The sequence below is a fragment of the Anguilla rostrata genome, chromosome 1 (genome assembly GCF_018555375.3).
Source record: "Anguilla rostrata isolate EN2019 chromosome 1, ASM1855537v3, whole genome shotgun sequence".
In the NCBI taxonomy this organism is placed as follows: domain Eukaryota; kingdom Metazoa; phylum Chordata; class Actinopteri; order Anguilliformes; family Anguillidae; genus Anguilla; species Anguilla rostrata.
This window is the reverse complement of record NC_057933.1, coordinates 81,187,063-81,206,534: the sequence shown is the minus strand read 5'-3', so window position 1 is coordinate 81,206,534 and position 19,472 is coordinate 81,187,063. Positions and strand designations below refer to the sequence as shown.

Below are 19,472 nucleotides of genomic sequence, written 5' to 3'. Positions count from 1 at the left end.
TTATAAATAAAGGACATGATGAAATAAAAATAATTTAAAAAAAAAAAACATTTTTGAAGTATGTCCTGTTCTCTGTTTTCTCTAGGCCCGTGGAATGTGCTTTTATTTGATTTATTTGATGTTTATTTGTGTTTTAAACGGTAACCCAGTCACAGGGCCTGACGATGTCGTCTGTGTGTTTTCTGTTTCAGAAGTCTATGGTCCACTGACCCCCCCGCCCCCTCCCTCCCAGACAATATGTGGTGCCTTCAGCTGCTGTTGCCCTTGTTGATGATCATTAAAGGTAAGAAGAGAACTCACCCCCAACACCCCCCGCCCCCCTCCCTCTCCCCCTCCCTCCCTTCACGTTTCAGGTGGAGTCGGGCTCAGTTCCATTTCAATTCAGTCAGTCCTCGGAACGAGATGCAGTTTAATTAATCCCCTGGAAAACCACCATAGAACATCACGTGCGTTCTTCCGGTGAATAGATTTTCAGTTTGTTTCCTTAACCGTCTAATTTTAAATCGAACTGATGCCAACCCTCGATGCGCTGTTATAGGCTGGCCAAGGTGTTCACCCTCTCTGGGGGTGGAAGACTAAATATACCCAATTTTATAGCGTTACAGCTCTCCCATTCAGTCACCTGCACTGTGGGAGTCTTATTCACGTCTCAAAACAACGGTTAAGAGTTACTTTATGAGAATGCTGTTATTCTGCAATATATTGTGAGCATATTGACTCTGCTGACCACTGTCTCTTTGTATTTAAAACGATTTGGTTGAGCAATAAGCCGAATGAACTGTTGTTAAAACAAATTAAAAACATCAGTCTTCTCTCTTTCGCCCACCATCTGTTTCCCTCTCTCTTCTCTGAAAATGTAAATTCCAGCATACTCTATTTGCATTTCAAAGCAGTGTTGTGTTACTTAAGCATCTAAATCAATGGATGACAGTAAAATAAAAACACCCAATCCTTCCTGTCACTTAAAAATATCTGTCTGTTTCTCTCTCTCTCCTCTGACTCTTTTCTTTTCTCTTATTTTCACTTTTACCGGAACTCTCTCATTATAATAATAGTAATTATAATGATACATTTATTTAAAGCACTTTTCAAAACATCGAAAAACACTTTACAGCAGAAGACAACAACCGAAAACAAAACCGCCACATGAAAACAAAACAAACAATCGAAACAGCAAAGTACAGAAATTAAAAACCTCTCTCTCTCCCTCCCCCCCCCTCTCGTTTCCCCTCCCCCCTCTCTCTCTCTCTCTCGCTCTCTCTCTCAGACGTCAGTTCCCAGTGGAACGTCTGGATGCCGCGGGACATCTCGACCATGACCAACTCCTGCGTGGTCATCCCGTGCACCTTCATGTACCCCTCGGGCGTGCGGCCCTACCGGGGCGTGCACGGCATCTGGTACTTCGGCCAGCCGTACCCGCAGTTCTTCCCGCCGGTGGTCTTCAAGTCGCGCACGGACATCGTGCACGAGAGCTACAAGGGCCGCACGCGGCTGCTGGGCGACCTGGCGCAGCGCAACTGCACGCTGCGCATCGGCAGCGTGGGCACCGAGCACGCCGGCCGCTACTACTTCCGCGCCGACCTCGGCGGCGCCAACATCTTCACCTACCCGGACTTCTCCGAGCTCAAGGTGCTCGGTGAGTCACCTTCATTCCTCCCCGGGTGGGGGGAGGGGGGAGGGTGAGGTTTACACAGACTGGGAGACAGTCTCAAGCCAGAGACAGAAGGCTTTGGGTATCCCTGAGGCATGCACACACACACACACACACGCACACATAAACACACGCACACACACACACTCACACTCGCACACACACACACACACTCACACTCGCACTCGCACACACACTCGCACATACACACTCGCACACAACAACACACACACACACACACACTGCACACACACACACACACACACTCGCACACACACACACACACACACGCACGCACGCATGCACACAGAGCACACACACACACGCACAAACGTACATGCACACATGCATGTATGCACACAGACACATGCACGCACGCACGCATGCACACACACATACGCATGCGTGCACACACACACACACACACACACACACGCATGCACGCACGCAGACACACACACACACACGCACACACACATACCTGCACGCACACACACAGCTTTTATAGCAGCTGATTGGAGCAGGGAATGATCTACAATAAAGCCCCACAGCAGTGGCCCTCAGAAACGGTGAGTCTCATAATCAGCCTTAAAATTCCCCGATTAATCAGGTAAAGATGGAGAAAGCTCAGATCCCTTCTTCAGACAGGAGTAACTGCGTTTGGTAAATACACGGTTAGATGGTTTGGGGCTCTCTTTTTTATTTTGGTGCTTCTGTAATGGTTATATAACCTGCTGTGTGCATGACACACGTGTGTGTTTTTTGGGTAAAATGTGCTGTTTGCGTTCGAGCTCGCTCGCCGATAGAGGCTGGAAGCTCGATGCTGTGAGTGGGCTTTCAGTTTCTGGCCGATTGGCTGAGAGACCATAAGGACCAGGTTTTTCGAGCTGGAAACGGTTCAGAGAGGCGTGTTCGCGCGTGTGTGTGTGTGCGTGTGTGCTTGTGTTTGTGTGTGTGTGTGTGTGTCAGTCCCACCCACGGAAAGCCTTTCCAGATACACTCTTACTCACCACTCTGCGTCCAGCCAAACCTGCCCAGAGACTCACTCCCTACCCCCTTCCCCTCTCTCACGTTCTCTTTCTGCCTCTTTCTCTATCCCTCTTTCCTGCCCTCTCTCGCTCCGTTCTCCGTTTCTCCGTTTCTCCGCCCGCCCGTCTCCAGACCAGCCCAACATCGACGTCCCCGAGGAGATCGTGAGCAACGCGAACCTGGAGCTCACGTGCTACGCGCCGGACAACTGCCCGGACGTGAGCCCCGAGATCACCTGGCTGCACGCGGAGTACCTGCCCGACCCGCAGTTCAGCTCCGACTACCTGGAGGAGAGCAACACGGCGGTGCTGTCCAGCACGCTGGCCTTCGTCCCCCGGCCCATGCACAACGGGATGATGCTGGGCTGCAGGGTGCACTTCCCCAACACCACCTTCGCCTACGAGAGGCTCATCACCCTCGACGTCAAGTGTGAGTGCCCCCCCCCCCCTTGCCGCCCCCCCCCCCCCCACCAATCACCTGTCTGGCACCCGCATTCCGCTCCGGTGACGCCCTCCCCGAGTGACGGACACACTTGTCATGCCGTTTTCACACAGGAATCAGAGCGGAGTTCCACCAATCACAGAGTACGTTGGTAATAAGAAACTGAGCAACGGCGATCGTGATTGGTGGATACCTTCTGTCTGTACCAGTTTTTGTTCCCAACACGCTCCACTAATGGAGATCCTCTCTGGTGTCCACATGACTCCATGTCAAAATCACAGTTCTTTGTATATTTATGTTGGAAATGAAGGACTAATGAAAACACTATTATATGAAGCCAGTTTTATTCAGCTGATATTTTCTTTAATCAAGTTTTTTTATTTTTAATCCTGAAAGTAACAGTTTAACAGCTTAAGTTTTTAAACTGCCCATTACAGGAGGTTTTGGCATTGATCTTTGTAGACCATGTTTCTTAGGTGAGAAACATGCCGACTTACACTCTCACCAGTCAAGGGTACACCTGCTTGATGGGCTGCAGACCCGGGTCAAATACGTATTTGTTTTGAATTCAGATACTTTTCTGTGCTCTATTGATCTTGTCTGGTGTAATTGAGCCTGCCAGTATGACCAGAAGGCGGAGTTTGGAGAGTATTTCATTAGTTCCAATACACCAGACAAGATCAGTAAATCGTAGAAAAGTATTTGAATCCAAAACAAATACGTATTCGACACAGCTCTGGTGGACTGCCACCCAGAAGTCAATATCCATTTCAGAATGGACACAAATCTCGAGCCTGTACATCAGAAAGAAAATGCTATTCATTTCGTGTTTATACGTTTGGAAAGTGAGCGTACATATTTATCATGTGGCTTAACGAATCATTTATGTATACTATGTATATAAGAAAGAAAAAAAGTGATTTCACAGGGTCTTAAAGACACTTTTCCAACGCGTGGGCGAGCTCGACAGTCTGGTGTGCGGTCCGGACTGTGCCAATGTCGACGGTGGCGTGCGGTCCGGACTGTGCCAATGTCGACGGTGGCGTGCGGTCCGGACTGTGCCAATGTCGACGGTGGGCAGCAGCACTCTAGCCCTGCAGGGTGGGGCAGAATTGGCCACGGCTTTGTCCAGGAAGGGAGGGATTTCAGGAAGGCAGGACGTCCATGTCTTATCCTGTGCCAATCACACTGTGCCATGGACCTTATCTGGCCAATCAAACTGCTCCATAGACCCTCTCTGGCCAATCAAACTGCACCATGGACCCTCTCTGGCCAATAAAACCGCACCATAGACCCTCACTGGCCAATCGGATACATGGACCCTCTCTGGCCAATAAAACCGCACCATAGACCCTCTCTGGCCAATCAAACTGCGCCATGGACCCTCTCTGGCCAATCAAACTGCGCCAGGGACCCTCTCTGGCCAATCAAAGGCCTGCAGTTTGTCTCCATAAGCCACACGGGAAGCATCCCCCTCAGACTCAAGCTTTATTGACACACTTTGGAGTGAAAACAAGCAGCAGCTGCCATCACACATTTGGAGGTGTATGTGTCCTGAAATGAGAGGACGAGGTTTTAGCATAAATATTTTAAACATTTATATGTATTTATATCTTCTTATCAGTAAAATAAGCAATATCTTGATAGTAATGATTCGTTTATTCTTAAATTTGAATGCATATTCTAGTAATAATACATTTTTTTTTCAATTTCAATTTCACTTTTTTTTATAGTGCTTTTCACTGAGAACTATCACAAACACGCTAAACAGAGAAACATTTGGGTTTCTATGTCAACATTTAGGTTTGTTTGAAAGTACAGCATTGATCATGAACCTTCCATAATACTTGCTTATTCAACCATGTGCTCATGAATAGTCATAACTGTAAAAATGAGAGTTATCTGTGTAGGTTGCTTTCTGTCTGACAGTACAGACAAATCACTTCATGTGGCAACATTTTTGCGGTTGTGGAAAGTTCAGTGGCTTTTGAAGAAAATATTTTTAAAAAATGTAAAAAAATAATCCCATTTGAAATGGTATCATCATACATCTCAAGAGTTTTACAGATTTCTGTGGATGAATTCTTCTTCTTCTTCTTCAAAAAAGAAAGAATGCGGAACCATATTATTTATCTGGGACTTGCTGGCTGGCCTGGCTGTTGAGAACATGGGAACATTTGGAACTCTGGTCCTCTTCCTTAGGGAAACTGTTCCAGGTGTCATGCTGGCAAGACTGAGGCTAAATGTAGAACTAAAATTCTGAGATTAGATTCCTAAACGCATGTGAGAGGTGTGGACTGCATTTCTGCAATTTAGCAGGAGCAGCTTTAAATGTGATATGATCTGTTAGCTTTCAAATGCAGCACAGAATTCCCCCAGTCGAACCCTCATATCTTTTTTTTTAAACCAATTACAGGGACACTATAGTTGTCTTAGAACGGCATGATTTTGGTGGGAATCTATTTTTGGAAAAGGAAATCTTATGTTCTGACATTATGCATTTTGAGAATTGGTTCCAGTTTCAACAATGGGCCTGTTTATGTTCTGAGAGTCCAAAACCTTTGGAAATACAAAAATACATTTTTTTTAATTTTCCATTTCATTATATAATTTATATAATTTTCATCCTATAATTTGGCTGTACTTGGTCTCATATCGACATTAGCCTAGCCAGGCTCATAGTATCACTTCTTTTCAATTTCTTAATTCCCTAAGATGAAGGCTATCTGTAATGTGTCTGTGACATTGCCCATGTCTCAGCACAAATGCTGGATTGCTAAAGATGCGTGACACTGTAGCGCCCTCTAGTGTTCATAGTATCAATTGCCCAGCAATTGAAGCTCGAATGACACTGTGGCAGTAGTCTTCTCAGTATTATGTGAGGGACATGCCATGCTTCTAACACTAGAGGGCGCTACAGTGTCAAGCATCTTTAGCAATCCAGCATTTGTGCTGAGACATGGGCAACAACACAGGCACATTACAGATAGATAGCCTTTATCTTAGGGAATTAAGAAATTGTATAGAAAAATGTAATATGCTTCGACAAACCGACTCAAAATGTAAATGACTTGCTCTTCAGATTTGATGGAACTTTGTGTCAAGAGAGTAGACCAAATTTTCTAGGGGTTTGGGTATTCAATGAATACTTGTTTCATAGCAAATACGGAGTAGTTTATTTCTGAATCAATTGAATCAGAATAAGTATGGTGCATCCTATTCTATCATGCAAACTTAAGTATCTAAGTATGTAGATCTTTTTTTTTTTTTTAAATGTGACCAATATTTTTTACTTGTATTTCACGGGAAGTACACTAAATTCACAAATATTTTTTAGAAATTATTTTATGAAGTACATGTAGTTCATTTTAAACAATTACTGTGGAGTGTGTTATCCCCTTGGGCTACAGAGTAAAATATTCAGCGTTAAATCAACCTCTGTTGGACTCATGTGTACCCTGTGAGAGCTGAATTTTACTGTGTAAAATATACTCAGGACGTTTTCTTTCCTTGTAAACGCCCCCCCCCCCCCGCCCCCCTGCCCCCCTGCCCCCCCCCTCAGACCCCCCTCGCTCGGTGTGGGTGAACGTGACCCAGGAGGTCATGGAGGAGAGCTCGGTGACCCTGTTCTGCGAGGTGGACAGCAACCCCGTCCCGCGTGTCAGCTGGTTTTTCGAGGGGGAGGTGCTGCTGACTGAAACGGCCCTCAACGCCACGCTGGTCCTGGAGGGCCTGGACCCGTCCCAAGAGGGCCTGTACACCTGCATGGGGGACAATGGATACGGCACCATGAACAGCTCCATGTACCTAGCTGTCAAGTGTGAGTCCCCTGGCCCAACCTTCTGGAAACTTCTCTCCGTCTCTGTCACTCTCTCCCTCCCTCTCTGTCTCTCTCTCTGTCCGTCTCTGTCTGTCTCTGTCTCTCTCCATCTCTCTCTCTCTCTGTCTCGCTTTCTCTCTGTCCGTCTCTGTCTCTCTCCATCTCTCTCTCTCTCTGTCTCGCTCTCTCTCTCTCCGTCTCTGTCACTCTCTCCCTCCCTCTCTGTCTCTCTCTCTGTCCGTCTCTGTCTGTCTCTGTCTCTCTCTCTCTGTCTCCGTCTCTCTCTCTCTCGCTCTTCATTCTCACTCTTAATCACATCTCCACACACAGCCATCCACGTAAAAAGGCTCCATAGCATTCTGTTTCTCAGCAGAATGCAGGCAAATCAAACCTTACCCTGCAATTCTGTGACAATATTATCGCTATATTTTATTATTTTAATTCATGTTATTATCTCATGTTATTACTATTGAGTTTATTCTCGCCCTATAGAAACACCTTGTTATCTTCTTTGAGGCCCATTCAAAGGTCCTTTACTAACTTGACAAACAGGTAGTGTTTTTAAAGGACTCAGATATAAGACTGTACTGTACTTAAAAAAAAAACTGTCTCCAATACTTAACAAAATTTTATGAAAAATATGGGCTTTTAAAGTGAGTGCACATCTATGATCTTCCTGTACAGTGCTAGTTTTTCTGAAAAGCAGTCATTTTCTGTGAAGTGTGAAGGAACTTGTCCAAAAAAACACTTCCCTTGCTACATCTAAATTGAAAGAGAGAGAGCAAGAGAGAGAGAGAGAGAGAGGGGGAGAGAAAGAGAGAGAGGAGCTCTGTCGAAGCTGAAACTGACTTCCTGTCAAACTTTAAACATATTTTGAGCATTGGTTTAAATGAGGTCCAAAACAGGCTTAGGGGTAGTGTTAGGGTTAGGAAAACAGTAAGTGTTAGCTTTGAGTTCAGGAGACGGGAGAAGGTCAGGACAAGATGAGTGTTTGATTTTAGATGAGCCAAAAAAAAATTTCCCTTTGAGAGATAATATAAATAATAACAACTGATGCAAGTCCAACAGTAATTTTAAAAATATCACACCAGTGGGAACGGTGATAATATGACTAAGTGCACAGGGTGGCGAGACTTCATCTTCCATCGTCTCTCACAGAGGAAGACTATGAGGTCCTGGCTGCAGATATTTTCTCACGGCCAATGGTTCCTCACCCACTCTTTCGTTTCTCCTTCTTTTTTCTGTTCTTTTCTTAAGTGTTTGATTTATAACTATAGTTACATGTAAGCAGCTCAGGGACTCACTGCTGTAGTGCTGGCCTCAAACTTCAAACTTCTCTCTGTATTATTTTTCTCTGTCCCTCTCTCGACATCCCTTCTTCCTCCCTTTCTCCCTCCCTCTGTCCCTTTCACTCCCCCTCTTTCTCTCCCCATCTTTCTCTATCTCTTGCCCTCACTCCCCATCCTCCTCTCCCTCCCTCTTTCCCTGCCCCTTGGTCTCTCACTCCCTTCCTCTCTCTCTCTTTCTCTCCTCCTCTATCTTCCTCCCTCTCTCTCCCTCCCTCCCCCTCTCTCCACCCCCTCCCTCTCTCCCCTCCCTCTCCCCCCCTCCCCCTCCCTCTCCCCTCCCTCCCTCCCCCCCCGTCCCCTCCCTCCCCCTCCCTTTCGCTCCCTCCCCCCCTCTCCCCCCTCTCTCCCTCCCTCCCTCCCCCCCTCTCTCAGTTCCTCCTCGGGAGCCCTGGGTGAACAGCTCTCAGACGGTGCTGGAGGGCTCCTCCCTGTCTCTGTACTGCTCAACGCAGGGTAACCCCCCCCCCACGCTCACCTGGCTGAAGGACGGCGTGCTGGTGGGGACCATCACGGCGGAGGAGGTGTCGGTGCTGGAGCTGGAGGACCTGACGCCCCAGAGCGACGGGGTGTACCGCTGCCTAGCGGAGAACGAGCACGGGCGAGCCAGCAGCTCGCTCAACGTCACCGTCGAGTGTGAGCCCCACCCCCCCCCCCTACCCACACGCATCTGGAGGCTTATGTGTGGGCTGTCATCTGTATATTTATGTGTAGGCTGTCATCTGGAGGCTTATGTGTAGGCTGTCATCTGTAGACCTATGTGTAGGCTGTCATCTGGAGGCTTATGTGTAGGCTGTCATCTGTAGATTTATGTGTGGGTTGTCATCTGCAGACCTATGTATAGGCTGTCATCTGGAGGCTAATGTATAGGCTGTCATCTGTAGGCTAATGTATAGGCTGTCATCTGTAGGCTAATGTATAGTCTGTCACCTGTAGACTTACGTGTAGGCTGTCATCTGTAGACTTATGTGTAGGCTGTCATCTGGAGTCTAATGTATAGTCTGTCACCTGTAGACTTATGTGTAGGCTGTCATCTGTATGCTTATGTATAGGCTGTCATCTGGAGTCTAATGTGTAGGCTGTCATCTGTATATTTATGTGTGGGCTGTCATCTGTAGGCTAATGTGTAGGCTGTCATCTGTAGACCTATGTGTAGGCTGTCATCTTATGTGTGGGCTGTCATCTGTAGACCTATGTGTAGGCTGTCATCTGTAGATTTATGTGTGGGTTGTCATCTGTAGACTTATGTATAGGCTGTCATCTGGAGGCTAATGTATAGGCTGTCATCTGTAGGCTAATGTATAGTCTGTCACCTGTAGACTTATGTGTAGGCTGTCATCTGTATGCTTATGTATAGGCTGTCATCTGGAGTCTAATGTGTAGGCTGTCATCTGTATATTTATGCGTGGGCTGTCATCTGTAGGCTAATGTATAGGCTGTCATCTGGAGGCTTATGTGTAGGCTGTCATCTGTAGGCTTATGTGTAGGCTGTCATCTGTAGACCTATGTATCGTCTGTCATCTGTAGACTTACGTGCTAAGCATGTGTCAGTCACCCCCATCTTACCTCTCTCCCTCCTTCTCTCCCTCCCTCTCTCCCTCCTTCTCTCCCCCCCCCCCCACAGTCGCTCCGGTCTTGCTGGAGGAGTCCAAGTGCACGGTGGTGAGGGAGGGGGTCCAGTGCGTCTGCATCGCCTCGGGCAACCCCGAGCCCACGGTGGAGTTCCACCTGCCCGACCTCAACCTCACCGTCAACGAGTCGGAGAGGCGCTTCAGCTTCTACGCGCACACGGACGGCCACACCACCACCGGCATGATCAAGCTCCGGGAAAAGGCCCACCAGGGCGGCGACGGAGGGGCCGGGGTCAACGTGCACTGCAGCGTCAGCAACGTGTACGGCTCCGACACCGTGCGCCTGGAGCTGCAGCAGGAGAGTGAGTGCTTTCCTCGCACCCCCCCCCCCCACCCCATTGGCCCTCGGAGGCGAGAAGCGCGTATCCGATTGGTGGATTTAAAAAAAAACAGCATTCACATCTCTGACTGGTGTAATGAAAGCAGCGAATACATCCAGCTCAGGTTTAGCATAGCCAGACGATAAATCCGTTATAGCAGGGGTGTCCAATCTCATCCGAAAAGACTGGGTGTGAGTGCAGGTTTCTGTTTTAGCCCAGTGCGGCGCTGGTTCACTCCTTGCGCTTGAGCACAGCAAAATCTTAAGGATACAGCCGTGGCTGGTGCTCATACAAACGTAACATGAAGATGAGGCTGGGCTAAATTAGAGCCCTTGTTGCTCTTGTTGTGCACACGCTGATTTAAATCGAGGACAGGCCCTCCACTGTAAGTCAAAGCAGAGAGTGTCTTTGCGTTGTGTATCATATAGAGTATTACACTGATGACAACTTTTTGTAGGCCAACCTGTACGTTTCTTCCGCCTTCTGGCAACTGCCACTGAAGTTTCCATACTAACCTGCCTGCACTTGACAGGCTTGGTAGTTTCAATATAGCAACTTGTTAGCAATGTACTTTTTAAAAGCACATAGCAGCTTAGATATCCACAGCTGAGATATCAATGGGTGTCATTTATCTCGTAGAACAGAAAACTACGTCCCTATGGGGGAGAAAAAAAAGCATTGAAATCTGACAAGTGATCCTGTGGTTTTAGGACTACAAACTGTAACACTCTGTTTTCGTTTTTTTGTGCTCCTCCCCCCCCCCCCCCGTGTTTTAGAGAAGTACATGATGGCGGTAATCGTGGGCACCATTGGTGGAGTGGCGGTGATCGCTTTCATCATCGCAGCCGTGAGATACGTGGGCCGTAACAACAAGAAGTGAGTGGCGGGTGGGGGGGCGGGTGGGGGTGGGGGGGGGGGGGTCTGGGCGGGCGGCATGGTGGGTCAGGGGCCTATGGAGGTCGGGAAGGGCCAATCACAGCCAGCCTACATAAAATTAGTGATGACTTCAGCCCAGTCGTCTGTTGAAAAAACGTGATGTTTTTACGAAATATACAGTGGGCTCCAGAATTGTTGGCACCCTTAATAAAAATGAAGAAAAAAGGCTGCATATAATAAATGACACAGATAATAATCTATATGCTATGTTCAAACATATGGGAAAACTATATACTTTTATTTCAATACATTTACTCTCATGCTTCAATGTTTCTTTATTAAGTAATCTAATTTTTTCTGAAAACCATAGGTGCCATAATTATTGGCACCCCTATCAATTATTGTAAGTAAAATCAAACAAAATGAAATTGGCAGTACAATTTTTTTTGTGACGGTAAATTTGGTAATTTGCCGTCACAAGTCTGTTAATGGGTACAAAAAAAGACATACACGATTAAACATACCACTTAGCGCTGTAAGGGCAATAATAAAAAGATGTGAAACATATGGAATGGCTGCAAATTTGCCAGGAAGAGGAAGCAAGTGCATGGTGTCCCCACGGACAGTGAGGAAGATGGTGAGGGAGGCCATTAATAACCCAATGATCACTGTTTAAGAATTGCAGAGATTGGTTTGTTTCTTGCGGTCAACAAGTCAAAAAAACATAAAACGGCACCTCCATACCAACTAACTCTTTGGAAGGGTGGCACGAAGACTGTCCTTGCTGAGCACAACAAACAAAACCAAGAATCTGGAGCTTGCCAAACCTCATTGGAATTATGGTAAATGGACTGCATTTATATAGCGCTTTTATCCAAAGCGCTTTACAATTGATGCCTCTCATTCGCCAGAGCAGTTAGAGGTTAGGGGTTAGGTGTCTTGCTCAAGGACACTTCGACATGCCCAGGGCAGGGTTTGAACCGGCAACCCTCCGACTGCCAGACAATCGGTCTTACCTCCTGAGCTATATCACCCCTTATGACTGGAAGAGAGTGCTATTATCAGATGAGACCAAAATTGAATGTTTTGGCCATACACTTCATCGACATGTTTGGCGGCAAAAGAGGAATGCATACAGGAGAAGCACCTCATACCTACTGTTAAATATGGAGATGGGTCATTGATATTTTGGAGATGTTTTGCTGGCAGTGGTCCCAGGACATTATTTTACATTACATTACAATCATTTAGCAGACGCTCTTATCCAGAGCGACTTACACAACTTTGTACATAGCATTTTACATTGTATCCATTTATACAGCTGGATATATACTGAAGCAATGCAGGTTAAGTACCTTACTCAAGGGTACAACAGCAGGGTCCTTACCCGGGAATCGAACCTACGACCTTTCGGTTACAAGCCCAGTTCCTTACCCACTGTGCTACACTCCGTCCTGCGTATTTTAGATCAATAGCACAATGAATTCAACAAAGTACCATGAAATTCTGGCAGAAAATGTGGTTGTCTCTGCTAAGAAGCTAGGACTTGGTCATAGGTAGATCGTCCAGCAGGACAATGACTCCAAGCATACATCAAAATCTAAACAGAAATGCTTAAGTGAAATCAACATCCATGTTTTCCAATGGCCATCTCAGTCTCCAGACTTAAATTCCATTAAAAACCTGTGGTCTGAACTGAAGAGGGGGGGTCCATAAGCGCAAACCCAAGGATATCAATGATTCTGAAAAGTTCTACATGGAGCAATGGTCAAAAATCCCTCCAAATGTGTTCTCTAAACTTATCACAAATTACAGGAAAAGACTCATGGCTGTCATGGCTTTGCCAGGGGTGTTTTCACAAAGTATTAAACCAGGGGTGCCGATAATTGTGGAACCTGTTTTTTGGGGAAATATTTTTTTTAAATATTTAAAAAATATTTGGTTGATTCCAATGAATCATTAATCAAGCACACTAGTTTACACATGTTGGAAAATAAAGCTTATGTCAATAACTGTATTATTTTTTAGTTTAGCATTTTTTTTAGCCTTTTTTTTGCATATTTATCAAGGGTGCCAATAATTCTGGAGCCCACTGTATATATGTGACTGCCTAGTTTACACTAAAATATTAAGGAAGCTATGAGGCGATGAGTCATTAGTATGGCTCATGTTTACAGGATTACTCCGGTCTCACGTGTCCATATCGGTTACCATGGCGACGTAGCCTGCTGGTGCTTGTTTAAAAAAAAAAAATCTGGGTGATTCTCATTGGCTGCTGGCGACTCACTTCACTTTCATTTCTCTGGTAAAAACTGGATTGAAGCGGTCAGATCAAGAAATTTCGGAACCACAATTATTTTTAGCGTTGGTTGTTAGGAACCTCTTTCAATCCTTTGTGGTATATACAGTGCTGTGAAAAAAGTATCTGACCCCTTCCTTATTTCCTCTATTATTGCATATTTGTCATGTTATGTTATATAACGCCCATACCATCCTTGTGATAAAGCAATTGCCCCCTTAGTTACTCAATCAATCGATTAATTAAATTGATAATTTATTGAATTTATTGATAATTAGATTCAGCTGATTGAACACAGCCAGCCCTATTGAATCCAAACCTCACGTTAAACCTTACCACCAGAGTGAAATAGTCACCACAAAGTTTCTACAAGCACACTACGCCACTTTGGTTGCATCACCATTAGCAGCAAAGATTGCAACCAAACACTTCCTATAATGTCTTTCACATCACTGTGGAGGAATTTTAGCCCACTCTTCTTAGTAGATTTGCCTTAATTCAGACACATTGGCATTTATTCCAGCATTCATTCATATATTTCACATTTCAAGCAGACACCTTTTATTAGCAGCTTAATTGAAAGTCTCGATATGAGTGTGATCACCAGAAAACACATTTCTGCAGGCATTTCTGAGCAAATGTGATTCAAAACAACAGGGCAATACATCAAATTAATTTAAATCCAGGAGGAAAAAACCACAGATTTTTGTATTCATTCACGAATGAGCAGGCTTATCCTGCCTGCCTCGTGCATCCGACGAACAGGTTGTTGGCCTAAGTTTACTTTCCTGTTTACTTTACATGAGTCATCTGAACAACACGGGAATGTGACTGGTGTTTACGAATCAGAAAAGGCTTTGTTTCAACACCTATCACCACGGAAACAGTACTAGGGCCCATTATCAATGACCACTGAATTGAGCGTTTTTTTCACTTCCTAGTTTACATGTGCAGGTAAAGGAGATCGACTCGTTTGGTACCTGATTGGCCAGTCTGAAGGAATACACCCTGGTGTCAGCACAGATTCTTTAGACTAACCAGATGGGCAGCTCCTGCATCCTGTCCGTCATCTCTAAATTCTGTTTTGAAATTCCAGCTGATTTGAGGTTGAGGCTCTGTATTACACTGCATGAATATTCACAAAAAGCCTTCACTTGGAACACACCCCCCTCCTTGCCCCCCCCCACCCACCCCCACTCATGAATATTCATAAGTTTAATAAAAATGGAATGTTTCGGCTTCAGCAGTTGGGACAGGGAACGTTCGGCTGTGTTGAGAATGCAGATGAGCTGGGGATCTGGTCGCTCAGTAGAATCTGTGGCCGTTAGTGGCCGGATGGGGGGAGGCTGATCATGTGACTCCGTCCCCCCCCCCCAGAGAGAATGGAAACCCGGGGCAGCTGGAGAACCCCTCCCTGTTCTACAGTGCAGTCAAGAAGGACAAACAGAGTCTGAGGAAGAAAGTGGTGAGAAATGACAATAACCAAAAAAAATGAAAAAGATGAATAGAAATATAATTTGACAGCCCACAATCTGAAATGAAAGCAGTCTGCTATGCTAAAACATTTTTTTAAAAAATTTTTCTTTTGTTTTCTTCTGTTTTATTTTATGGTTGTCACTGGCCTGGATTCAATTCAAGCATTTGTTAGTGATGTGACGTGAAAATGAAAGCCAGGCGGATGTCATTTTATCCCTCACTAAACACAGTTTGGCGATCGCCTTAAATTAACCCAGCAAACTTTATTTTCGAAAGTAACACCTGTAGCGTGAATTGTAAGTTTCACAAATGTCGATTTAATCCAGACCAACGTATCGTTTAGAGGAAATGAATAGCCGTATAGATCGCAAATGTGCCACATTTAGTGACTGCTGTCTAATAATAGTCTGACACTGTGGAGATATAAGAGAAACGCAATGCCCCCACCCCGCCCCCCCCAATCCTATTCTCCCTCTAACGCCTCTTATGTTGGCATAGCAACCTGCCTTTTCCTTGCCGTTTTTTATTTTATTTATTTTTTTCCAAACGTGTTTTCTCCTGTGTCATCGCTCCTGTGCGTTTGTGTCTCTCTGTTTCTCTCTCCCCTCCTCGACTCCGCACAGCTAAAGACCGAGCTTTTGGGGTCAAAGTTTAGCTCGATCCTAGAGGAGAGCTCCACGGTAAGGCTCGTGTCACCACGGCAACCGCGTCGCTCGCGTCCACGCCCGATTCACCCCCCCAGCCGGACACGACCAGGGCAGGCCTCGGCACTTTCCACACCGGACATCCGCTTGCTTCACCATCGTGTGCATTCGCGCCACCTCGTTATCTACTGAACCATCGTTTCTTTTGGTTTCCTTTTCTGCGCTGCTACTAACAAACAGTTTTCTGTTTCTATAGGCCGTCCCATTTCACTGCGCACTGATGAGTTTATTCCAAACTCCTTCATACCCTCCTTATCAGTGATTCCCAATCTCCCACAGCCCAAGACCGACACAATGAGCGAATGCGTTTGCTGCGACCTCATCCCCTTAGTAAAATCGAGCGTGATGTATTTCAAAATATGGATTTATGAATAACAGACCATTCAGCATGTAGAGTATCGGCTTGTCATTTATCTACAGCCGCGAGAGCATCCAGCACTGAGGGTCTCAGTCTGCCGCATTTTTCACCTCCCCATCGAATATGAGAGGGTACATCTCAAGGGCTTTTATTCTGAAGAACGAAACTTCTAATACACGACCTGGTCGGCTGTCCCACACATTAAAAGCTGTGTAAAAAATACCCTCTGACTTAAGTGTGAAATTTACCTTTCACACTGCACACTCTACCTGTACACATTTCACACTATACACTGTACCTGTACACATTTCACACTGTACACTGTACCTGTACACATTTCACACCGTACAATGTACCTGTACACCTTCCACACTGTGCGTTGTACCTGAGCATTGAAGCTTGTGCAGTTCATGCAGCAGGTGCAGCGTTTAGGTAGATCTGAATGTTAGTGAAGGTTTAGTATATACTGTTTTTTTTGTTTATGTATCATCCCATACCTAGTCTTAGCCCCTCCCATGGCCCTATCAGTGGGGTCATGACCCTCAGTTTGGGAACCGCTGCTCTAAACCAAACCCCCCCGCCCCCACTCCCACCCTAGTGCCCTGCCCCCACCCCCACCCGCACCCTAGTGCCCTGCCCCCACCCCATGCCCCGCCCGTGTGTGTCTTCCTGACGCTCTGCTTTCCACCCCCCTCCCCCCCCCCCCAGGGAGAAGACGGCGACTACCAGCCGGTGAGTGCCATGGCGGCGCTGGAGAGGCAGGAGCTGAACTACGCCGCCCTGGAGTTCATGGGGGTGCGGCCGCGGGACGGGGCGTCAGCGCAGGGGGACGACGGCAGCGACTACACCGAGATCAAGGCCAAATGAATCCCACTGCTCCCCTGACGCCCCCGTCCCGTCTGTGACACAGGAGGCCCTGCCCTTTCTCCTGCCTCTCCTTTAGTCCCCCTTCCCGCTCCCTGACCACGCCTCTCCCCCCACCCCCACCAGCCCCGCCCCCCTCCACCCCCTCAACAAAAATCCCACCCAGCCCTTTACGTCCAATTTGCAACGCTGTGTCCTTCCTCCAGTCATTCTCTTTGTTATAGTGAGCGCACTGGCCGTCTAAAAGCCGTCCACCAGGGGGCAGCGATCCCACTGGACAGTCTAAAAGCTTCAGATGCTGGTCCTCCTGGTTGTCCTGCCCGATGCTGTGCGGTTGCTAAGGCGTCCGGTTCTTCGCCTGGGGGTCGAACCCCAGACCGAGGCTGCCCGTTTCCGCTTCTCACACCTCTCTTAGCGTGTGCGTCCGTCCCGTCCCGTCCTGTACCGTCCCGTCCCATCTCTCCATCGTCTTTAGCTCCGCCCCTTGCCCCTCCCACTCAGGATCTGGCGTCCTGCCCCCGACGCCCCCTGTGTCAGGCGTTAGTTGCAGCATCAGAGACCCAGGGCGTGACAATGTCCTTCACTTCCACACCTTCACTTCCACATCCTATGTCCCATCTTGGTCCAAGAGGCACGCCCCACCCCACCCCACCCCACCCCACCTCACCTCCCGTCCTCTCCCCACCCCACAAAAAAGATGTGTCAGGTTTTTCCCCACCTCGAGCACACCCTCCCTCTGTGGGACAGGGTCACCTCTGCACCCCCTGCCCGTTTGCCCGCGTGATCTCGTAAGAGGCCGTGGTTTCCCCACGGGTGGGTGGTGTGTGTGGATCGGTGTAGACGGGACGGCTGATGGATGGCATTTTGGAGTGCGTGTGATGTTGGGGAGGGGGGGAGCTTTTGCTTGGTAAAGGGCAGTTGATCTCTGGAAGGGGCGGTCACGTTCTAATTGGCCAGGACTTGCGGAGTGCTGATTGGTCAGGGTGAACGCGACTCTTCAGTTTAAAAACACCTCTGCTCCATTCTCCCTTCACGTCCACGGGCAGACATTTCTATGATTGTCGTTGCTCACATTTACTTTTACACACATGAAAATATGTCTGTAAGTTACCCCTCAGTGAACTCCTAGCCCCTGCTGTGTGTGGTTCAAATCTCTCTCTCTCTGTCTCTCAAAAGAAACTAAAAACATTTTTTTCATTAAATGAATCGTTTTTAGTATAAGTTACTGGTTTTCTTGTCTCTTATCCCACTTTTGGGAGATAGTTTCACCTGCCTCAGATTCAGGGAAAACCTGGAACACCTCCTTAGTGTATTTATTACTAGCAACAAAGCAAAGCGCATTTCATCCAGGCAATGAGTACACTCAAAAATATCTGATTCTTCCACTTTAGGAGTACCTGAAAGCTGGTAGCAAATAGTGTAAAGTGTATATGCCTGGTTATCCCTTTATCCAAAGGTGCATCTTATAAATAGGCTTTAAAATGGTTTTAAAAACATAACCGTTGCTTATTAACTGCTGCCATGAGGTGTTTTTCAATTTTGGGCAATGTGTAATAAGATAACATTAGATATTTTAACCTTGCATAGAATATATTTAGGTTACACAAATCTTCAAAAGGAATACTTCAGCCATATCTGTGATCTGTAAAATCACTTTATACATTCTTCTAACATGATGCTCTGTTATTGCACTAATAAATATTTCCAACAACAGTTTGTAAAGCATTAATAAGCAGTACATTGAGAGGGTAAAGAGATATCATGTATCCATGTAAATACCTTGCACAATGTTATCAGTGTTAAAAATGCCAATCTTCCAATGCGTTCCATAAAATTCCCTTCCTTTAATCTACTGCTTAATTGGGAACATGAACCTTGAAAATATAAGCGTATACATACATTTGTAACATTTTTTCCTTTATTTAAAAATTCATAGAATAATTCTCTCTGTTTTAATTATTTATAGACTCGAAAACAAAACGCGGAGATGCATTTTTGTCAGTTCTAATGTTTTTTTCCATGTGGTGTGCTGTAAAGCTGAGATGTATGTACACGACGGTGTGGTGACCATAACCCTTATAAATGTGCCCGTTTCTTGCTTCTTCATTGACAAAGTAATATAAAAAATTCGGAAATCTGCAAATTAGCATCGTTTTGCCTGAAGTCTGTATGCTGTATCGCTGCTCACCATCTTTGATTTCACATTTTGTCTGGGCTTAAGAAAAAAGAAAAAAAAAATTTTTTTTTTCAAAAAGACTAATCTAGAAGATTCAAAGCAAAACAAATAAGTGAGATACTAGGGAACTTGCTGTCTGTGTTTTTTTGTTAACACGATGGAATCTTTGATGTCAGACAAACCACAGCTCTGATCTTGTTGTGTTTTGTGTGTGAATTACTGGGCCTGTAGGCCTATGTGTACATATGATTCCTGTAATGTATTAATCTGAAAGTGTCAATGAGTTTCTGTATTGGTAAATAACACATTTTCTTTTTCCAAAATCCACTGGTCCCTTGTGGTTTTTAATTTTTTTAAAAACGTTACTTTAAACTCATGCATAATCGTAGATGCCCATGTATGTATTTTTGGAACTGAGTAGAAGCACCATAGTTACTCAAAATGGGAACCACCAGCATAACTTTTGTGGAGGAAAACCTCC

At 46.0% G+C, this 19,472-nt stretch overlaps 1 protein-coding gene across 4 annotated transcripts; it reads left to right on the top strand.

Moving 5' to 3' along the window:
- Positions 1-193: 193 nt before the first annotated feature.
- LOC135237514 (myelin-associated glycoprotein-like) lies at positions 194-19,314 on the top strand. 4 transcript variants are annotated; one of them, XM_064304704.1, is made up of 10 exons: positions 194-283; positions 1,268-1,636; positions 2,813-3,109; positions 6,684-6,941; positions 8,663-8,923; positions 9,912-10,220; positions 11,015-11,114; positions 14,791-14,878; positions 15,519-15,569; positions 16,660-19,314. In XM_064304704.1, exons 1-10 carry the CDS (start codon positions 238-240, stop codon positions 16,816-16,818), a joined length of 1,938 nt encoding a protein of 645 aa, XP_064160774.1. In that variant the 5' UTR covers positions 194-237; the 3' UTR covers positions 16,819-19,314. The 4 variants fall into 4 exon arrangements, with proteins under 4 accessions (XP_064160774.1, XP_064160765.1, XP_064160782.1 ...); XM_064304695.1 differs by having other exon boundaries at positions 15,513-15,569; XM_064304712.1 differs by lacking the exon at positions 15,519-15,569.
- Positions 19,315-19,472: the final 158 nt, after the last annotated feature.